General features: G+C 40.7%; 1 protein-coding gene across 1 annotated transcript in view; it reads right to left on the minus strand.

Moving 5' to 3' along the window:
* LOC137630402 (sphingosine kinase 1-like) overlaps window positions 1-24,197 on the minus strand; it is a 126,767-nt gene that overhangs the window by 40,128 nt on the left and 62,442 nt on the right. The window contains exons 3-4 of the mRNA XM_068361854.1: window positions 18,923-19,038; window positions 5,187-5,289 (exon numbers count right to left, since the gene is read on the minus strand). Of these exons, the coding sequence (XP_068217955.1) occupies window positions 5,187-5,289; window positions 18,923-19,038 (219 nt within the window). The remainder of the gene's footprint in view (window positions 1-5,186; window positions 5,290-18,922; window positions 19,039-24,197) is intronic.

Below are 24,197 nucleotides of genomic sequence, written 5' to 3' on the forward strand. Positions count from 1 at the left end.
AGAATAACACCGATCTCACTCAACTGATACGTACCCTGATTTTTATATGTAATTTCAGGCTATTTGATTTCCAAATTTTACCCAACCTGGCCTTTGGCGGATTAGCTTTTTTCAATCTTTCATTAAACTCAAATTCTAAAGACCCTGTATTAGAGATCATAGATCCTAAATATTTAAAGGATTCCACCTCATTAATCCTTTTTCCTTCCAATGATATTTCATCTTCAATTGCATAATCCTTTCTCATCATCTCTGTCTTTCTTCTATTCATCTTGAGCCCAACCTCATGTGATATTTCATGCATTCTGGTAAGCAGGTTTTGAAATACCTGAGGTGTTCTGCTAAGAAGGATAGCATCATTAGCATACTCTAGTTCAGCTAATTTCCTGTCACCAATCCAGTCCAACCCTTCTCCACCATCCCCAACTATTCTACGCATAAAAAAATCCATGAGGAGGCTAAACAACATAGGTGACAACACATTCCCTTTGAGTACTCCATTGTTCATTGGAAATTCATTTGATAGGACTCCACTAACATGAACTTTGCACTTGCTATGCTCATAAACAGACTATCAAATTTACATATTTAAGAGGAATTCCACAATAGCGTAGGACTCTCCACAAAATTGGCGGGTGCACACAATATCAAAGGCTTTTTCATAGCCCAAAATTGCCATCAAAAGTAGATTTTTATATTTTACACAGTGCTGTACCACATGTCTTAAAATGAAAATTTGGTCAGTACAACTTCTACCTTTTCTAAATCATACTTGTTATCTCAGATTTTCATCAATCCTTCTCTTTAGTCTCTTTAGAATGAGCTTATAGTACTGTATATCTTCATGACAACTGACGTAAGTGTGATGCCTCTGTAATTATTGCAATCAATCAGATCTTCTTTTTTGCCATTTTCACCAACACTCCTAGCTCCCATTCATCAGGTCTTGCCTCTTCATGCCACATTCTACAAAATAATCTTGTAAGTATTCTGGGATTCACTTCATTTTCAGCCAATATCATCTCGGCAGTTATTTCATCGTATCCAAGGGCTTTCCATTTCTTTTGTTTTTTAATGACAGTTTCAAATTCAAACACACTGAGATGGATTTGATATAACAACAGAAGATGAAGAAAGGCAATGTTGGATGGAAGACTTTAGCTAGGTCATGAATAGGAGATATGAAGTACCAAAAGCTGAAGACCTTGATGTGCCCATGAATAAATAAATAAATAAATAAATAATATATATATATATATATATATATATATATATATATATATATATATATATATATATATATATATATATATATATATATATATATATATATATATATATATATATAAACCAGCTGACAGAGAGACAGATATTGAATGTGTTTGAGATAAAGTGTCTAAGGAGTATGGCTGGTGTATCTCGAGTAGATAGGGTTAGGAACGAAGTAGTGAGGGTGAGAACGGGTATAAGAAATGAGTTAGCAGCTAGAGTGGATATGAATATGTTGAGGTGGTTTGGCCATGTTGAGAGAATGGAAAATGGCTGTCTGCTAAAGAAGGTGATGAATGCAAGAGTTGATGGGAGAAATACAAGAGGAAGGCCAAGGTTTGGGTGGATGGATGGAGTGAAGAAAGCTCTGGGTGATAGGAGGATAGATGTGAGAGAGGCAAGAGAGCGTGCTAGAAATAGGAATGAATGGCAAGCGATTGTGACGCAGTTCCGGTAGGCCCTGCTGCTTCCTTCGGTGCCTTGGATGACCGCGGAGGTAGCAGCAGTAGGGGATTCAGCGTTATGAAGCTTCATCTGTGGTGGATAACAGGGGAGGATTGCCTGTGGCACCCTAGCAGTACCAGCTGAACTCGGTTGAGTCCCTTGTCAGGCTGGGAGGAATGTAGAGAGGAGAGGACCCCTTTTTTGTTTCATTTGTTTGATGTTGGCTACCCCCCAAAATTGGGGGAAGTGTCTTGATACATACATACATACATATATATATAAAATATATATATACATACATATACATTATGACAGACATTGCAGGAAACCATCTTTCATTTTAGGCTTTTAACAATCTATAAAAATTGATTAACATAAGTTTTACATTTATGCATTCAATTTGATATTGTATGCAATGCTCAAAAAGAATAGAATTCCCATTAAGGGGTACTTCTTTGTGTCCCTAGATTATCATATTATAAACAGTAATAGGAATTCCTTAATACTCCTTCATCAACAAACCACATTGCTTTGTGTCATTTAAGTTAAATGCATCCTATATGGTGTTTATTCTCGGATGCCTAACCTCTTAGGCATTAAATTGTTTTTATTTGTCAAAAAATTGACTCGGCTGTCTCATAAAAGTATTTAACAATTAAAAAGTACATAAATATAAATGATAATAATAATAGTACCTGAAGCATATGTAGTATACTTAAGAGTACAGGCGCTCCCCTACTTACGAACATTCGAGTTACGAACAACGGTACATACGAACATGTCTGCGCGTGTGTCGAAAAATGTTCGGAAAGAGATGCTGTAAGTTAGATTTTGTATTGCGCGCCTTTTTCCGAGTAGTGCTTCTTTCCGCCGCTAATACCGACGCTTGGCGCTGTGAGAGCTCACCCAGCATCCACCTTCCTCTGCCCAGTTCGTTGCAGTGCGTAAGTGCGTGAACGTATCTCCAGTGCGCAAAGAACTTTTTTCATTTTTATCATTAAATATCTCGTGCATCCATTATTCAATATGGTTGGTGAAAAGCGAAAGGCTTCTAGTGAGAGTGGTAGTGCAAAGAAGAGGCAAGCCATTTCATTTGAAACGAAAGTGGCAATAATAAAGAAGATTATCTTTGCGGATGTCAAGGCTAAGGCTGGGGAAAGCGCTGCCGAAGAAACCTTTTCTGGCAGCCACGGGTGGTTTTCCCGTTTCAAGAAGAGGGCTAATCTCCACCATGTGTCCGTGTCCGGAGAGGCAGCATCTGCGGACAAAGAGGCTGCCGAGCGATTCCCCCAAGTGTTGAAGGAGATCATTGAGGAGGGTGTCTATTCGGCTAAGCAGATCTTCAATGTCGACGAAACGGGTCTTTTTTGGAAGAAAATGCCAGAGAAGACCTACATTAGCCGTGAGGAGAAGACGATGCCCGGATATAAAGCGGCTAAAGACCGCCTAACCTTAATGCTTGGGGCGAATGCTGAAGGGAGCTACAAGCTGAAGCCGCTGCTAGTTTACCGGGCAGCTAACCCTCGAGCCCTGAAGAACGTGACGAAAAGCTCTCTCCCCGTTATATGGATGTCAAACATGAAGGCATGGGTGACACTCGCTGTATTTGAGGACTGGTTCTTCCACCATTTTATCCCAGAAGTGAAGTTGTATTGCCGGGAAAATGGAATTCCATTCAAGATCCTGCTGGTGCTGGACAATGCCCCTGGCCACCCCCCGCACTTGGATGATTTTCATCCTGATGTCAAAGTTGTGTACCTGCCGCCAAATACAACTTCACTTCTGCAGCCGATGGACCAGGGCGTTATCGCCAATTTCAAGAAATATTACACCCGACCGACGTACAGGATGGCCTTGAAAGCAGTGGATTCTGACCCCGAGATGACCTTACGGAGCTACTGGAAGTCGTATAACATCTTTAACTGCGTAAAAAACATTGATGCATCATGGCGTGAGGTTACCGAGGTCAACCTCAACGCCGTGTGGAGGCCTCTATGCCCTCAGTTCGTCAACGACTTCCGTGGCTTTGATCAGGAGAGCATCAATAAAGAAATTCTCAGCACTCTTGTCGGCCTAAGTGACAAACTCGAGCTTGACCTGCAGGAGGAGGACTTCGAGGAATTGCTTGAGTCCCATGGGGAGGAAATGAGTAACCAAGACCTCATGGAGTTGGAGGCTCAGCAACGTGTCGAGGAGGAGGAGGAGGAAGAAACGCCTGTCCCCATGAAGAAATTTGAGACGAAACTCTTGGCCGAGGGGTTTTCGCTCATAGATAAAGCCATCGCACTCTTCGAGCAGCAAGACCCAAATATTGAACGTTGCACAAAGGTTGCAAATCAATTGAATGATGCCATACAGTGCTACCGCATCATTTATGATGAAAAAAAGAAGAAAACTGTGCAATCGTCGTTAGATCGCTTCTTTCGGCCAGTTTCTAGTAAATCCTCCAAGGAAGATACTCATCAACCCTCATCTTCTTCTCCTCGACCCTCAACTTCTTCCTACATTGAAGTTACGGAGGAGGAAGTAACTTTTGAAGCCCATTCCAGCGATGACGATGACCCTCTCATGATATAAAATCCTCCTCTGCCGCCTCCTCCTCCTCCATCATCCCCTTAAGCATCGAGTACATCTTCCAAAAGTAAGTTAAACTTCATTTTATTTATCTTATTATGTACATGTACATACTGTGTGTCTCTCTCTCTCTCTCTCTCTCTCTCTCTCTCTCTCTCTCTCTCTCTCTCTCTCTCTCTCTCTCTCTCTCTCTCTCTCTCTAACATACGTAGTACAGTACTGTACGTATTCTCTCCATTTTATTAAATGTTTTTTTCAGTACAAACCAATACAGGTTACTTATACAAGCCTTAAACATACTTATATAAACCTTCAATATACTTATATAGGCCTTAAACATAAATTATAATACAAAATATAGCACTGAAGCAACTTACGAACGAATTGAACTTACGAACGATCGTTCGGAACGTAACTCGTTCGTAAGTTGGGGAGCGTCTGTACTTAACTATTTGGTGTACCAAGGGAAAGGTATGATAGAATTTTGATTCAGAAAATATGACAGGTAACAGAAGAACTGACAGGGAAGAGACAGAGTGGGTTTAGACAAGGAAAAAAATATGTGGATCATGTGAAAGTTATGAATCAGTTGTGCAAGACATTTGAATGTAAAAGGAAAATGCTGTGAGCTGCATAAATGGACCTAAAAGAATCACTGATAATAGGACATGAGGAGGGTGTTGAGAATAAATGGTATGCCAGTAGATGATGAGTTCTTGAGACTGATTAAAATTTTTCATGGTCGAAACAAAGCATGTTAAGAGTATGTAGGGAGGTGAGTAACAGGTTTGGCGTAAAAATGGGTGTATTAGACAAGGTTGTTTCACGTTTGGGTTCGCAAAAAAAGTCTTCATTATTTAAAACAAAATCTTAAGAAATCTGCTATAACAATATCTTACTTTGGCATCAGGGGTGTGAACAAGAACAAGATCCATTGGCGAAGTATATCCATAAGCAAGGTTAAGCGTAGAGACCAGGACAGGATTTGCCAGGTAAGGTTCACTGGATAGAAAAAAATTAAGATCTTTATATAGACTATCCTAATGAAATTTGCACACATTATGTTAATTTTCCCTCACCTAATACTACATAAAGAAATCTAATAAAATAATACATGTGTACTGTAGTTAAGAATCAATTATAGTAATAAAAGACCTGTATATTACAATAAAAAAATGACAAATTTAGAACTAATTTGTATTTTTCCTAACGATACAAACCTGTAGCTATCTATAAGGGTACATGTATTAAAGGACGAGCCATTAGAATTTAGCAAGGGTTAACTACCCATTCCTCAGGTTAACGGGGGGTAGAGGGGTAGCTAGCTACCCTTCTCACTCACACACCTGGACTGTGCTTCACTTTGCTTGGAAGTAAGACTTTGAAGGGGGACAGGGTTGGCGGGCAAGTTTGTATAAATAGCTACAGGTTTGTATCGTTAGGAAAAATACAAATTACGGTACTTCCAAATTTGCCATTTGTTCCGTAACTGGAATACAAACCAATGCTATTTATGGGGGTTGACTCACCCATTAGGAAGGTGGATGTCCCTGTCAATCTGGCTTTTTGGCCTTACCCGGGGCTTCCTTATTGTGTATGTAGGTACACAAATGAGGAAACCCTAACACCTCGCTAAACCTTGCTAAGCATCGTCTAGGTCTTACACAAGCTGTGTGTTAAGTTACTAGCAATGTGAATGTCAAGGTAAAGTTATTCCGAGTCTAAAGCTATTAACCGAGTTGACCAAGACATTCCCAATACCACCTCGCCAGGGTACGGGGACGTAACAGTATTGATACAATACTAGGTTATACAAGAGAGCAATGGTCTACCTGCAGTGATTGAGGCCAGCTTGTGCAGAAGACCCAGGATGCTGATTTCCCCAAGAGAGGGGAGGATGAAGAAAGGAAAAGAGCCAGTCATTTATTTTCATTCACTCAAAGCAAAACTGGGTAACCAATGCCCTCAACCTTCTGCTACTTGTCCAATAAGGAGCTTGAGGTACTAAACCAGCTGTTGTACAGCCACCACAGGACCGATAGAGAATGTATCAAGTCTCCTGTGGGTCAAGTCTTGCAGATGAGAGGTGAAATTCGTTTGACATTTCCGCATGCCCGCTTGCAAAACCTGCATAACAGAGTAGTTTCTTTTGCTTCCCATCAACAAGCCTTGTTTAAGTTGAAGGTTTGCAACGAGCGCTACCAGAGAAATGTAGCAGGAGCTAGTTCCTCAAACCCAGTATGCTGATCAGGAGCTGCCACAGGCACAGGAGAGCAGGAAAGTGATGGCGCAGTGACAGCAGATTACACAGGAACGAACAGTACTGCTTTTCTACGTCTGCTAATCTAGCCAAAGGAAGAAGAACGGCTTCACTAACCGAGGAAAAATAAAACAAATTATGTAACAAAAGACTCCCTCGGGAGGAGCACCTAGTCTACGGACGGGAAAGGTGTCCACCGAGCGAACAGACACAAAATAAGGACTGCGCACTCCCTTTCCCGTCCGACATCGACGGGAGAAGGAGAGAAGCAGCGTAAAAAACTATAACAAAACAAGAATTACAATTGATCCAACTGAGAAAATTAACTACTTGGGAGAACCACTCAACCCTCCGGCGGGAAGGGAAGCTGAAAAGTTAAATTACAAACAGTTATAATTTTACTTAATTAATGAAGAAAACCATTCGGAAGCGCAACCTGACCCACGAACAGGAAAGGTGTTCCCCCTGCAGAGTATTCTGCTGGCCGTCCAGGTAAAGTTAGCAGCGTTGACCTTGAGAACGAACAAGACCAAAGTCAAGCTCTGAGAGGGCCCCATTCCCTTCCTCCAGCAGATTCCTTGTAAGAACACATAGAGGGGAAGGCGACGATAACAGCCAAACGGAGAAGTATCCAAACGATGACGATTTCCCTGTGGCAGTGGCCGAGTTACACGGAAGGCCATCCGCCAACGGGATGACCGATGTCCAAGGGAGAGAGGTCAGAAGGGAAGATTCTTCGTCCTTAAGAACCTGACGTACTATGCTGTCACACAAACAGCAACATTCACTGTAAAGAAGGCTTATAATATACATATTAAAACATTAAGAATGTTTTCATATAAATAGAAGAAAACATAAGTTAAAAAGAGAAAGATTATTAATGGCAGTCCAAAATAGGCGGGGAGGAAAAGCGGCAACTACCACTCTCCCTCTGTGGCGGGATGTAAACAAAAACAACCCCCACACCCTTGATCACTCCTACTTTCTCAATATCCCACAATACAGACTTTCCCCTTACTTTACTTCAAACTGGACTCTTGGACAGAAGGAAAATGAAAACAAAACATAGCCTTAAAATTATATTCACCGCAACCAAAAGCAAAATATTCTGCATTCAAAATAAGATTAACATAGAAACCACCAACAACCAAAATAATTACACGTAAAACAAATCATTAGATTCATAAAAATACCAAAAAAAACGTAACACCATTCATATAAAACCCTAACAACTTAAAATTACCCGCACCCCAATACCAATATTTGTTTGTGTATGGACCTCTTGTCCACACAAGGGCCAACAGTCCTTTTATAGCCAAACCCCACAACTCGGTTGCAACGCCACAATATGGCAACACTTGACACTCAGTCAATACAAAATGTTTTAATTGATTTAGTCCGTGAGCGTAATCATCATCATCATCCTCCTCATCGGTATCATCATCATAAACAGCAATCAGAAGTAAATTCGGTCCGGGTCGTCAACAAGTAAATCAATCTGAGCAGTCCTATCAAGTTCTATTACAGGCCAAGTCGTCCACAAACAATTTTACATTCAAGAAAACCTCTCCAAAGGAGGAATCACGGCCTGCCAAAATAAAAAAGAAAAACACTTATGAACACTCCTAACTAACTTAACTATCGCACTATAATCAAAGATAAACAATAAACTTACTATCATTCACGAACGCGCCTAACAAAAATGAATAAAAACAGTACTTACTCCGAATATATAAAACACTAAACAGCCGGCTTCCGAAGAACAAAAAAAATAACAACCGACTCCTTCTACAGTCAGAGATCCAATGCTTTCGCCCAAGACATTCATCACCGCCCTATCCTAGCTAAAAAATGTAAACAAACAACCTCAAATATACCGACAGTCTTTTCAACTACAAACAGTCATTCGCTAATTACCCTTGTTCTTCGGCGCGCACCGCGGACACACAAAACACGCACACACAAACGCACATACACACATACTCTCTCGCGCATGCGCGATCTAGCTAAACTAAAGCAAATGAAATTCTCTCTCTCTCTCTCTGACAAAACTAAAGCAAATAACTGTCTCTCTCTCTCTATTTGACAAACTAAAACAAATAAACACTTTCTCTCTCTCTCTCTCTCTCTCTCTCTCTCTCTCTCTCTCTCACACAAAACTAAGCAAATAAACACTTTCTCTTGCGGTTTGACAAAACTTAAGTAAATAAACACACTCTCTCTCTCTCTCTCTCTCTCTCTCTCTCTCTCTCTCTCTCTCTCTCTCTCTCTCTCTCTCTCTCTCTCTCTCTCTCTCTCATTAATGACAAAGCTAAAGCAAATAAAATGTCTCTATTTAACAATACTAAAACAACACACTCTCTCTCTCTCTCTCTCTCTCTCTCTCTCTCTCTCTCTCTCTCTCTCTCGATTTGGCAAAACAAAAAAAATAAATTAGAATAAAATTAATCCTCCACACCTCCAAGCCAAAAGTAAAGTGAAGCACAGTCACAGGTGTGTGAGTGAGAGGGGTAGCTAGCTAACCCCCTATCACCCGCTAACTAGCGGAATGTGTACTTAACCCTCGCTAAATTCTAATGGCTCGTCCTTTCAGCTTCACCGAAAGTAATACCCCTATAAATAGCGTTGGTTTGTATTCCAGTTACAGAACAAACTAGCACTATGCTGTCAATAGCAGACATTAATCACTCTGTTGTTAAAAACTGCCAATGTTATTCAATATTAAATAGATCCATACCTCAAAATTGTAAAAATTTATATATATACAGTATATACATAATCTGTATAATTTTGCTTTCTCAATAATGATATCGATATAATAAAATAGAAGAATTTTAACATAAAAATGTCTAAATTCTATTCTCACCAGATTTTCACATTGTTTCCTCTCCGAAAGCTTGGTTTATCGACGTCTACCCCCCAAAATTTATCAAAAGTTTTCTCATTTTTTTTTCAAAATTATATGCCCCAATAAAGTAATGAAACAATCTAGCAGTTACTGGTAAGTAGCATGCAAACAGTTTTCAATTCTTCCATTTCAAAATCAAAAGTATTCCCTATTCCTTGACATCATAAGTCAGTGGGAAGGCATGTACATGAACAATATGTTATTTTGATAATAAAATAAATTTTTGAATATATTTACCCGGTGATTATAATAGCTGCAACTCTGTTGCTCGACAGAAAACTCTAAGGTAAAACTCGCCAGCGATCGCTACACAGGTTGCGGGTGTGCCCAACAGCGCCATCTGTCGTCCAGATACCCAGTACTCAATGTAAACAAAGACTCAATTTTCTCCTCGTTCCACTGTGTCTCTATTGGGGAGGGTCCTTTAATTTATAATCACCGGGTAAGTATATTCAAAAATTTATTTTATTATCAAAATAACATTTTTCAATATTTAACTTAGCCGGTGATTATAATAGCTGATTCACACCCAGGGGGGTGGGTAGAGACCAGCAATATATGTTTACATTATTATGAGCTAAGAGTTTTTATTTCATTTTGGAAGTTATCAAAAATAACAAAAACAAAATAAATAGGTACCTGGTAAGGAAGTCGACTTGAACACTTACTCTGCCTTTTTAAGTACGTCTTCCTTACGGAGCCTCGCGATCCTCTTAGGATGCTGATCGACCCCTAGGATCTGAAGTATCAAGGGTTGCAACCCATACAACAGGACCTCATCAAAACCCCTAATCTAGGCGCTTCTCAAGAAACTACTTTGACCACCCGCCAAATCAACCAGGATGCGAAAGGCTTCTTAGCCTTCCGGACAACCCAAAAACAACAATAAAAACATTTCAAGAGAAAGATTAAAAAGGTTATGGAATTAGGGAATTGTAGTGGTTGAGCCCTCACCCACTACTGCACTCGCTGCTACGAATGGTCCCAGAGTGTAGCAGTCCTCGTAAAGAGACTGGACATCCTTAAGATAAAAAGACGCGAACACTGACTTGCTTCTCCAATAGGTTGCGTCCATTATACTTCGCAGAGATCTATTTTGTTTAAAGGCCACGGAAGTTGCGACAGCTCTAACTTCGTGTGTCCTTACCTTCAGCAAAGCTTGGTCTTCCTCATTCAGATGGGAATGAGCTTCTCGTATTAACAGTCTGATAAAATAGGATAAAGCATTCTTTGACATAGGCAAAGATGGTTTCTTAACTGAACACCATAAAGCTTCAGACGGGCCTCGTAAAGGTTTAGTTCGTTTTAAATAGAACTTAAGAGCTCTCACAGGGCATAAGACTCTTTCTAGTTCATTTCCAACCATATTCGATAAGCTTGGAATATCGAACGATTTTGGCCAAGGTCGAGAAGGCAGCTCGTTTTTGGCTAGAAAACCAAGTTGTAGAGAACATGTAGCCGTTTCAGATGAAAATCCGATGTTCTTGCTGAAGGCATGAATCTCACTGACTCTTTTAGCTGTGGCTAAGCATACCAGGAAAAGAGTCTTTAAGGTGAGATCTTTCAGGGAGGCTGATTGTAGCGGCTCGAACCTGTCTGACATGAGGAATCTTAGTACCACGTCTAAATTCCAACCAGGTGTAACCAAATGACGCTCCTTCGTGGTCTCAAAAGACTTAAGGAGGTCCTGTAGATCTTTATTGTTGGAAAGATCTAAGCCTCTATGACGGAAGACTGATGCCAACATGCTTCTGTAACCCTTGATAGTGGGAGCTGAAAGAGATCGTTCTTTCCTCAGGTATAAGAGGAAGTCAGCTATTTGAGTTACAGAGGTACTGGTCGAGGATACAGATACTGACTTGCACCAGTTTCGGAAGACTTCCCACTTCGATTGGTAGACTCTAAGGGTGGATGTTCTCCTTGCTCTAGCAATCGCTCTGGCTGCCTCCTTCGAAAAGCCTCTAGCTCTCGAGAGTCTTTCGATAGTCTGAAGGCAGTCAGACGAAGAGAGTGGAGGCCTTGGTGTACCTTCTTTACGCGTGGCTGACGTAGAAGGTCCACCCTTAGAGGAAGTGTTCTGGGAACGTCTACTAGCCATCGAAGTACCTCGGTGAACCATTCTCTCGCGGGCCAGAGGGGAGCAACTAGCGTCAACCTTGTCCCTTCGTGAGAGGCGAACTTCTGCAGTACCTTGTTGACAATCTTGAACGGAGGGAATGCATATAGATCTAGATGTGACCAATCTAGGAGAAAGGCATCTATATGAACTGCTGCTGGGTCCGGGATTGGTGAGCAATATATTGGGAGCCTCTTGGTCATCGAGGTTGCGAAGAGATCTATGGTTGGCTGGCCCCAGGTGGCCCAAAGTCTCTTGCATACATCCTTGTGGAGGGTCCATTCTGTTGGAATTATTTGTCCCTTCCAACTGAGACAATCTGCCATGACATTCAAGTTGCCTTGGATGAACCTCGTTACTAGTGATATGTTTAGACCTTTTGACCAGGTGAGGAGGTCCCTTGCGATCTCGTACAACGTCAGTGAGTGGGTCCCTCCTTGCTTGGAGATGTACGCCAAAGCAGTGGTGTTGTCCGAGTTCACCTCCACCACTTTGTCTTGAAGGAGAGACCTGAAGCTTTTCAAGGTCAGATGTACTGCCAGTAGCTCCTTGCAGTTGATATGCATTGTCCTTTGACTCGAGTTCCATATTCCCGAGCATTCCCGACCGTCTAATGTCGCACCCCAGCCTACGTCCGATGCGTCCGAGAAGAGAACGTGGTTGGGAGTCTGAACAGCCAGGGGCAGACCCTCTCTGAGGCTAATACTGTCCTTCCACCATGTCAAGCAAGACTTCATCTTCTCGGAAATGGGGATCGAGACCGCTTCTAGCGTCTTGTCCTTTTTCCAGTGAAATGCTAGGTGATATTGAAGAGGACGGAGGTGTAGTCTTCCTAATGACACGAACTGTTCCAGGGATGATAGCGTCCCTATCAGACTCATCCACTTCCTGACTGAACATTGTTCCTTCTTCAGCATGTTCTGGATGCATAACTGGGCTTGGCTTGTTCTGGGGGCCGACGGAAAACCCGAAAAGCTAGACTGTGAATCTCCATCCCTAAATACACAATAGTTTGGGATGGGACCACTTGTGACTTTTCCATATTGACAAGGAGACCCAATTCCTTGGTCAGATCTAGAGTCCACTTTAGATCCTTCAGACAGCGACGACTGGAAGAAGCTCTGAGAAGCCAGTCGTCCAAATAGAGGGAGGCTCGGATGTCCGCTAAATGAAGGAATTTGGCTACATTCCTCATCAACCTCGTAAACACAAGAGGAGCTGTGCTTAGGCCAAAGCACAGGGCTTGAAACTGGTAGACAACCTTTTCGAAAACGAATCTCAGAAAAGGTTGGGAGTCCGGGTGGATGGGGACGTGGAAGTAGGCGTCCCTTAGGTCTAACGAGACCATCCAGTCTTCCCTTCTGACCGCTGCTAGAACCGACTTTGTGGTCTCCATGGAGAACGTCTGCTTTGTGACAAAGACATTCAGCGCACTGACGTCTAGCACCGGCCTCCACCCTCCTGTCTTCTTTGACACCAAGAAGAGACGGTTGTAGAATCCCGGGGTTTGATGGTCCAGGACTTTGACTACCGCTCCCTTCTCTAGTAAGAGAGACACTTCCTGTTTCAATGCTCGTCTCTTGTCTTCCTCTCTGTACCTGGGAGAGAGATCGATGGGAGACGTTGCTAGAGGGGGTTTTTGTACAAACGGGATCTTGTACCCCTCTCTGAGCAACTTCACAGATTGTGCATCTGCGCCTCTCTTTTCCCAGATCTGCCAGAAGTTCTTGAGTCTGGCTCCCAATGCTGTCTGAAGAAGCTGGCAGTCAGACTCTGCCCTTAAAGGACTTGGTTCCTTTCTTCTTTCCCCGTCTCCCTTCGGCACGAGCACCTCCTCTGCTGGAGGCTCTGCCACGAAAGGGCGGAATAAAACGGGACGCTGGAGTGTCCATCCTTGGTCTAGCTGACAAGGTAGGCAAAGGGGTGGCTTTGCGAGCAGAGGACGCAACAAGATCGTGAGTATCCTTCTGTATCAAAGAAGCGGCAATTTCCTTAATCAGGTCCTCTGGAAAAAGGCACTTGGAAAGAGGAGCAAACAGAAGTTCGGATCTCTGGCATGGTGTAACTCCAGCTGAAAGGAATGAGCATAGGTTTTCACGCTTCTTAAGGACTCCGGACACAAAAGATGCAGCAAGCTCATTAGACCCATCACGTACGGCCTTGTCCATGCAGGACATAATGAGCAAGGAAGTCTCCTTCTCCATCGGAGAGATCTTTCTGCTTAGCGCTCCTAGACACCAGTCAGGAAGTTAAAAACCTCGAAGGCTCTAAAGATACCTTTCAAAAGGTGGTCCAGGTCCGAAGATGACCAACATATTTTTGAGCGTCTCATGGCTAGGCGGCGGGGAGAGTCTACAAGACTTGAGAAGTCGCCCTGGGCAGAGGCAGGAACTCCCAAGCCGAGAACTTCTCCCGTGGCATACCAGACGCTCGATCTAGAAGAGAGTCTAGCAGGGGGAAACGTAAAAGCTGTCTTCCCTAAACTCTTTTTGGACTGCAGCCATTCTCCTATCACCCGCAAAGCTCTCTTGGACGAGCGTGCGAGGACGAGTCTAGTAAAGGCAGGAGCGGTTGACGGCATGCCTAACACAAACTCTGACGGAAGAGAACGCGGAGCCACAGAAACAAACTGGTCCGGAAACATCTCTTTGAACAGGGCCAAAACTTTCCTAAAGTCCAAAGAGGGTTGCGTAGACTTAGGCTCGTCCAGTTCTGAATGCGGTTCATCTACGTGTGCAGCACCATCATCATCAGAAAGTCCCTCATCCGAGAACTGATGAGGGAGCGGCAACGAAGTGGGTAACGGCTGGTTAGCTGAGTCCGGTCGCACGGGTGCATGCGTGACTGAGCCGGACGCAACGTCATGGAACTGTTGCCCAGTCTGTGAGCTGGCAACAACCATAGCAGCGCGGGGACGCACAGCGTCTACTCCAAATTGTCTAGACTGATGTGGGTGAGCAGTGACAACCACACTGGGTTGCGGAGGTTGACGCACCGCGTCAAAACAAAACAACTCTGATGGTTGTTGAACCTCACGAACGTCAACGGATACCTCCGTGCGTCTCTGAACGTCAACATGCGGCTGGCAGATCACACTGGAACGCATGGGTGGCGGAACTCTCTCAACTGGAGAGCGTGAGAAGGTTACCTCAGCGTCCCCAGGACGCACAACCGATCGTGTGGGTGGTTGTAGGCAAGGAGCTGCACTAGCTGGTGCGGCAGCAACCTTCTCCGCACAAAAGCCCTGCATAAGCGACGTTAGTTGAGACTGCATGTTTTGCAGTAAAGACCACTTAGGGTCTACAGGAGCAGGTGCGGCGACAGACGGTGTAACTGTCTGAAGCGGTACCGCTTTGCCTCTCTTAGGAGGTGAGCAGTCATCGGATGACTGCAGCGAGTCCGAATTGACCCAGTGGCTACAGCTGGGCCGTTGGACTTGTGCGGAAGGGACCGACTTGCGCTTTAACGGTCGTGAGACCTTGGTCCATGGTTTCTTGCGAGAAACACCTTCCGAAGACGAGGTATAAATGGGCTCTCTCGTCTTTGTTAGGCAGGGGCGATCTTGGGTAGATACACCCGATACCACGGAGGGAACGTCTGTTCGCTGATTAAAGCCTCTCGAACCCATTTGTCGTACGACATTGCTTCTCCCCTGGACTTGGGAGCTTGCAAGAGGTCCCGGACTAGGAGGACGACAGGCACGAACAGACGAACCCTCAAGCGCAACACTATCCACAACACTATCACTCACTTTAACACTTCCCACTGCACTTTTACACTTCAGCTCCTTCACATCCGCCATGAGCTGATTACGGTCACTAGCCAGGGACTCAACTCTCTCACCCAGAGCTTGGATGGCACGCATCATATCAGCCATCGAAGGTTCCTGAGTGCCAGAAGGGGGATTAGGAGCAACCACTACAGGGGAAGGAATAGGTTGTGGGGCATGAGGAGAGGAAATGTCAATAGAACGAGAGGAACTTCTCCTAACTCTATCTCTCTCTAGCCTACGTGTATACTTTTGGAATTCGATAAAATCGAATTCCGAAAGCCCAACGCACTCCTCACATCGATCTTCCAATTGACAGGTTTTATCCCGACAATTGGAACAAACAGTGTGAGGATCGATAGAGGCCTTCGGAAGACGCCTTGAACAGTCCCTAGCATTGCACTTCCTAAATTTTGGGACTTGTGAAGGGTCAGCCATTTTGAATTGGTCAAAGGGAAATTCAAAAACTATCAAAAAGTCATCAACAAAGAATCCGTAATCAAAAAGAGTTTAAGGATTTTTGAAGAGAAAGCCTGCACAGCGAAAGCTCAAAACTAGAATAGTGTACTTCACCAATTAGTTGTGAAAACAAATCCAGTTTAGCAACAGCGAGAAAGTACGTCTTGTCGGTAGCACGACAGAGAGAAAATTGAGTCTTTGTTTACATTGAGTACTGGGTATCTGGACGACAGATGGCGCTGTTGGACACACCCGCAACCTGTGTAGCGATCGCTGGCGAGTTTTACCTTAGAGTTTTCTGTCGAGCAACAGAGTTGCAGCTATTATAATCACCGGCTAAGTTAAATATTGAAAAAACAGAGTATAGAAGTAAAAAAAAAAGGTATTAAAATTCTATCTATTTCTATGAACTTCCCCTGATCTCCATACAGGTTATTGCTGACTCCCACACTGATGGAGCTGGGATGCCAGTGAAAGGAAAAAATAGTTCAACAATAATTTGAAATGTATAAGATAATTACAATTCTTAGCTCAATGGGTCTAGAGTTTAATGAGAATCATCTCAAAATCACCTTCTGGACACCCCGAGGATACACAAGAAACCGAGGAAGACAAAAAACCCACTGGCGAGATGAATTAGACCAACATAAGCAACAGTGGCACAGAATAGCTTGCGATAGAAGTCTGTGGAGAAACCTGGGGAAGGCCTACATCCAACAAAGGACTTTTGAAGGCTGAAATGATGATGAATGATGATGATCTCAAAATACCACTAGCAATATAGGGCTCTAGATTGTTTTATCAATGATATTTGAAATATCCCCAAAAACACTCTATAACTTATTAATTGAGCTCAAATAATTTAGGAGGACACAGCAGCAGCCACTGTAAGACCTAGATGCCAATAATTTCAATAAGTCAGGATTCTTCCAGATAATGTCCATCAAACACTAAACTGATACGTTATTGAATGGTCTCTAAAAATTTTTCCAAAGAAATCTCTCTGCAAAAATTAAGAGATGTAGGTTTACTCTTAATATCTAGAACGTTAAACTTGAGGTCTTATACAGTATAAGGTTTGGATCCAAACTTGGTGAGTTCTTGAGCCCAAACCTTCAACAAGAACTGACCCTGCCTTTTGACACAAGATGAATTGATATTCTAATCTCATAGCCAATTAGGGGTGCTACCAGCAATGTCCATAGTTTGTTTATTATATTCTGAACATCTCTTACTGAGCAAGGACTACTCTCCTCAGATAAAATACTTACTACAGTATTTCAAATAGGGGGAAGTTAAAAAAGAAATAGTAACCCACTCTGTCTTAGAATACTTTAGCTCTGAATGCAGATAACAAAGACACAATCAATTTATGTTACAAAGCCCAACTTAAAAGATAGTGTTTGCAATTTATTATGCATTTGGCTGTTATATTTATAAATGAAAGTTCCCCAAAGATTAGAAATCAAACATACAGTTGATTAGCGCAGACCTATATGCTGGCAGGCTTTAATATATCCATTATAATACAGTACCTGAAAGCAATCTAGATGTCTAAAGGAGCAAATAGGGACGTGGAAATGCAAGGGTTAAGCCGCAGATAAACTATAGTAATAAAAAATTTGAGATTCTCCAAAAGGATCTAAACTTTGTAAGGCACAGTGAACATTCTGAACTATTACTGAAGAAACACAATGTAAATATGACAACTATACTCAACTATGGAAGTTAGGTTAGTGTAAGAAAGCCAAACTTAAAGACCACAAGAGAAGGCGATAAAAGGGGAAGTTGACCAAGTTAAGACCCATAAAGGTTCATCACTAACTTTACTGAAAAGTGAATATTGTTGCATCATATAGTTATCAACTATGCTAAAAACAACAATTTTCACTGTGATTCCACTTAAACTAAAAATTACTTTCCTCAGCCATTATAAGAATCGAAAACCAGCCATTCTGTTTACAATGTAGAAGCTTTACCTTAGCAAGTGTTACTCTCCTGTTCCAAAATACTAACAAACATATTTTCCCCAAGAGGAACCGTGAGATATTGTGCTACTCACAATGGTAATTTAAAACACAGTATTTTCCCTGTGCAGAAATGCTAACCAATCAAGCATGTAAGCTAACTTAAAATGCAATAAACACTTATCACAATCTGGAATGGGGATCAACTACTGTAGAAAAACCAAAGAATGATTACCGTAACTATTAACATGTTACTTGACACTAACCACTAAATTGTTTCATTACTTTACTTGGAGCATGTATCTTTCAAAAGGAAAGAAAATAGGAAAAATTTTGATAAATTTTTGGGAGTAAACATCGATAAACCGGGATCCTGAGGAAGAAGCAATATAAACATTAGGGGAGGTTCATACAAATAAAAGGCCTTTCTGAATTAATACTTTTGAAGCAACCTTGATACAAAACTGTTAGCATAAATTCTTGTATGACGAGATCTATTGAGGAAGAACTGTTACTAGCACAAAACTATGGGAAGATGCAGTGAACTTCCAGCTGATGAACAAGAATTACTATTACTACACAGGAGTGGTACATGATAAGAAAATGCCAATCAAGCTAAAAGTTAGGATCTATAACACAGTAATAACATCAGTGTTAATGTATGGATCGGAAACAAGAGCTCTAAGACGAAAAGTGGAAGCAAAGCTTAACCCTTTTACCCCCAATGGACGTACTGGTACGTTTCACAAAACTCATCCCTTTACCCCCATTGCCGTACCAGTACGTCCTTGCAAAAAATTGCTACTTACATTTTTTTTGGCATATTTTTGATATTTTTTTTAGAAACTTCGGGCCTTTTCCAAGAGAATGAGACCAACCTGATCTCTCTATGACAAAAATTAAGGCTCTTAGAGCAATTTAAACAAAAATATACTGCAAAATGTGCTTGAAAAAAAATAACCCCTGGGGGTTAAGGGTTGGAAAGTTCCAAATAGCCTTGGAGTAAAAGGGTTAAAAGAAGAGATGAGAATGTTGAGGTGAATTATAAGAATATTAATGCTTGGAAGATTGGAAAATGATGAAATACGAAGATTGGCAAGCATAATTCTTCAATTAGTTGAAATATCCAAATATTCAGCCATAAATAAACACTTACTCTAAATAATGAGCCAAGGATCGAGCTAAACCATTCCCAGATCCACCAGGAATCACTCCAACTGGATACTCTATTGCTTTGTCCCAGTCTGGTCGGGATAAGAGCCCATTGTATATCTACAAGATAAAAGAAAATAGTTTCAATGAAATAGAATGAAAATCTACAGATTCCAGAAATAAAAGGAAGGCGTCTACATCTTTGCCTAAAAGCTAATTACAGTAAAGATGTTCTTAACCACATGCAAGTTTTTTTTTAATATTTTATATGGATTGTAAAGCAGCATCAATTTATCAATTTTTCTCATTGCTTGAGGGTACACTCGGGCACACTATGTTATTTCTCTTCCTCTTGTTTTTTAAAGTTTTAATAGTTTATATATGAAAGATTTATTTCAATGTTGTTACTGATCTTGAAGTATTTTATTTTAATTGTTAATTACTTTTCTTGTAGTTTGTTTATTTCCTTATTTCCTTTCCTCACTGGGCTATTTCCCCTGTTGGGCTTATAGCATCTTGCTTTTCCAACTAGGTTTGTAGCTTAGCAAGTAGTAATAATAATAATAATAATAATAATAATAATAAAGAATCAATTTCTTTGTTTATTACAATATTCATAGTAATTATATTCTACTATTACTCTCTTCATGTGGATATAAAGACCAATTTCTTACCAAAAATTAACCTCATAACAATAATGATCTCTAAATATTCATAATTTCTAAAAATTATTAATGTTTTTATAATGTACTGTAAATCTTCTAAATATAAAATTTCCACGCAAAACAAGTTAACAAGAATTGGGGAAAATGTAAATATTTGCAAGTACTGTACTGTACATAAAGCGTCTATATGCACAAGCTGTCTACTGTATATCTTACTGAGATTAGTAACTTCAATAAATCCCCTCATTATTACAAATAATTTCCATTCAAAATACCATAAGAAGAAATTAGATCACCATTTTCATCGCAGCAGTCAAAGCAGGAAGAAACATTCCAAGTTAAAAGGAAATATTTTAAAGGCTTAAAATGAGAAGACCGAGATGTTCAATAAGCATATGCCTCACCTTCAAAAGAACCAAAAAATTATTACCTAAGTAACAAGGTCATGTCCCATATTTCCCATATATACTAACTTCTGCCAACCCCATTCCCACATGAAAACTGCAATATCTTCCTTTTTCCTACTGCAGTAATAAGAAGACAGACTTAATGTGGCAAGGGGATTAAATTTGAATATAGTAATTATGTACATTATCCGGTAACATCTGAGAATTAAAGATTTGTTTCTATATGCAATTAACAGTCCATCTGTCATCAAATATTCAAAGGGGCTCAAATAATTGATTATGATACTTTCATTGGTTAGAACATCAACAATAACTTCCCCATAGTATTTACTGAAATGATGCTAAATTATCAAAGCATTTTCTGGAATTGATGACAAAGTAACAGTGAATAGTAATTGTAATTTTTTATTATCAAAACTTGGTGCAGGTCTATCAATCCCTAAATCCATTTCATAATTACCTATTTTCATAGTTGCACTTCCAAAATAAATCAATTACAGAGTCTAACTTCTTCTTTTTCAAAGATCCTGTCTCAGATAGTTTCTTTACTACAGGTACTATTTCAACAACAATTCCTATGAGCATCCTTCTACCTCGCAGGTGCCTTTATAACATCCACAAACCACCACCTCCAAGCTAATGTCACACTTGTTGCCTTTAGGTTGAGAGCTAACCATAAGTCTAGACCCATATTTCTCATGTATTAAACTTTATATGTAAAATGCACAAAAATTTGAAAAAAAATAAAAACTATTTTCATATCCAATCTGTTAAACTTTTCCTAGAGGTATCTTGGGAACATGAATAAATTTCATGGAATTAAAGATTCAATTCTAATTTTTCATCAATAACAACCATTCATAGGACGTGGACCTGCTAGTAATAATGATAATAATAAAAGAAGAAGAAAAAGAACAACAACTAAGTGAAATTAAATTGGTTATCACTTCCCATCTTTTTCTCTTTGCAGATGGATAACAAAGACTTTGATACACCAGATGGCCCTTCAATTGGGGATGAGGAGGCCCTGGAGGACGTAAAATTGCCTCAACTATCAGCTACACTGGCAAAGTTTTATTCTGTCATGGTCAAGTCTACTGACAAGAATCTCATAGCTGACTGTTTGCAGTCGTATTCAGCATAAAGTAAGGCAACATCTAACCTAGTTATCCACCTCAGAAGAGTTCACAAAGTTCAGTATGCTGAATATGAGACACTGAGAGCTGAAGAGGAAAAGAAGAAGCATGAAAGCTGTGCATCACATTCACAGCACAAAATAACCTCGTTCTTCCAAACCAAGCCTCCACAAGAGAACTAGTTTAACACTAATCACATCAAACAACAGTCTATGGTAAAGAAACTCTTAGACTCCATTGTATGTGACCACCTGCCTTTGAGTATTGTGGAAAGTAAGACTTTTAGAACTCTTCTACATGAAGCAAAACCACGCTTCGTGTTTCCAAGCAGAACCACACTTGAAAGCAGTTTACTTCTGCTGAGAGCGAAAGACATTGAGTTGCAATTGATGAAAGAATTTGAAAACCTCAGTCTTATTTACCTGACATTGGACCTCTGGACGAATCGAAAAATTATGTCTTTTTTTTGCTGTCACTGTGCACTTCATTAACTCATCAAGAGAGCTAAAGTCGCGTGCCATTGTTTGTGATCAGTTTGTGGAACGACACAGTTGTGAATATTGCTACAGCATATGAGGATATAGTCACTAAATTCGGAATTCGTGGCAAGGTGAGGAAGGTGGTTGCAGACAATGCTTCGTCTATAGTGAGAGCATTTGCTGTCTGTCTACCAGGATTATATGGTAATGAAGTGAGCAAAGAAAGTATCGATGAAAATGGAGACACCAATAACCTTGATATTTTGGAAGAAGAACTTAATTTGAATGAGGTTCTGCCCTTCTTCCACCGGATCGGTCCAGTTGCTTTGTACACACACAACAACTCTGCATACGAGATGCCTTCAATGATCCCTGTGTCAGAAACAGCGCAATTGCAACTGTGATACACAAGTGCTGTAGTAATGTAGCTGCAGTACGTTGATCTACTGTGGCAGCACCATTCTTGGAAAAGATTGGGGTTTCACTGCAGGCTGCCAATGCTACTTGATGGAACTCTCAACTGACTATGCTTAGGTCAGTTCTCAAAGATGTCAATGGTGTCAACTCAGCTATTCATCCCCTAGGATCATGCAAGACCGTAGAAGAATTGAAGGGAATGGAAATGGCAATGCTAAAAGAGGTGATAAAAGTTTTGGAACCATTCCAAGAGGCGACATCGCAAGTGGAAGGAGAAAACATGGTGGCACTTTCTTGCGTTGCACCAGTTGTATTCGGCCTTGAGCACAGCCTCAAACTATTCACGGAAAGTAAACCAATCTGATGCTTAAACTTGGCTAATGCACTACAGTCTTCTATCAAAAAGAGGTTGCATCCATTTCTTGAGAAGACTGACGTCATTGCCGCAGCTGTCATGGACCCCAGGTTTAAGCTGGCATGGCTGCCATGTGAGGAAATAAAAAAGGAAAAGATTTTGAAGATTGTCGACCTAATTATTTCAGAGTCAACTCAGTCATCTTTGAAGAACACAATTCCAGAGAGGGAGCCTTTCATCACCATAAGCACCAAATAAGACAAGGCTGACATGAGTGCAAAACGCCCTCGTCTTTTTGCCTACATACCACCAGCTGGGAAAATGAATGTAAGTGCATCAACAAGCGATAGTACAGTGGTAAAGGGAGAACTTGAGTCGTACCTAGAAGAAGGTGTTCTGGCTTTTGACGTGAACCCACTGAGGTACTAACGTGAAAACAAGAGCTTCAGCATTTTGAAGCCTTTTGCAAGAAATATTCTAGGGTGCTGTGCCAAGTCGGCACCATCTGAAAGAGAATTTAGTAAGGCCGGTAATTTTTACACTCCTGAGCGAGCAAAACTTGGCCCGGAAACCTTCCGGGCATTAATGATGATTAAATGCAATTATGATATATAGAATGCAGATATAAACTTGTGTGAAAAAATTTTATAGAGTTTGCAAATTTTCAGGAGGATTTTTTATTAGTAGCTTTGAAATCTGAAATAAGAGTACTGTACTTGTATTTTCATTTGTATTTTCTGAACCAGTGATTTTTTGTGTTTTTAGATTTAGGAAGAAAAGTATTTGTATTTGTATTTCTAGATTTAGGAATAATAGTATTTGTATTTGTATTTGTATTTTTGGATTCCGAAACAAAAGTATTTGTATTTGTATTTTGTATTTTTGGAATCCCAAACGAAAGTATTTGTATTTGTATTTCAATTGTAAAAAGTCAGTATTTGATCCAACCCTGGGCAACATCACATCTCCCTGTCTCAGTTCAACTCTCACTGGAAACCACTCACTCACTTCATTTCCTATCCTAACACATGCTTTACTGGCTATGTATAAACTCTTCACTGCTTGCAACAACCTTCCACCAATTCCATATAACCTCGTCACATTCCACATTTCCCTATTACTCTATCATAAGCTTTTTCTAGATCCATAAATACAACATATACATCCTTACCTTTTGCTAAATATTTCTAGCATATCCTTAATTCTATTAATCAGCACTCTATCATATACTTTTCCAACTACATTCAACAAACTAATACCCCTTGATTTACAACACTCTTGCCCATCTCCCTTACCTTTGTATAGCGGAACAATACATGCACACACCCAGTCCACTGATACCGTTGACAACATAAAACATATATCTAACAATCTCACCAACTATTCAAGTACAGTCACCCCTCCTTCCTTTAACATTTCAGCTCTCACGCCATCCATACCAGGTGCTTTTCCTGCTCTCGTTTAATCTAGTGGTCTCTTCAATTCTCTCTTGTAATCTCTCTCTCATTCTCATCTCCCATCCCTGGTACCTCATCACCTAATACCTAACTTCACTATTGTGACAGAAAAGAGTCGGGATCATAGCATTGCAGTTTAAGTCAATCTATCATATCATATAAGACCTTGCTTTAAATTCATATATTTCCATCAACAAAAATGGATAAAAAGGGTACCACATCCACAATACATCATACTAGAAAAGGCTGGTTATAGACAGTACAGTCAGGTTACCCACACAAAAGATACAAACTAAATAAAAGTCCAGTAAATTCTGAAATGTTATTGTGAAATCAACAATCTGTTATCATTTTCCACCTGAA

Source organism: Palaemon carinicauda, chromosome 38, assembly GCF_036898095.1.
Source record: "Palaemon carinicauda isolate YSFRI2023 chromosome 38, ASM3689809v2, whole genome shotgun sequence".
NCBI lineage: Eukaryota > Metazoa > Arthropoda > Malacostraca > Decapoda > Palaemonidae > Palaemon > Palaemon carinicauda.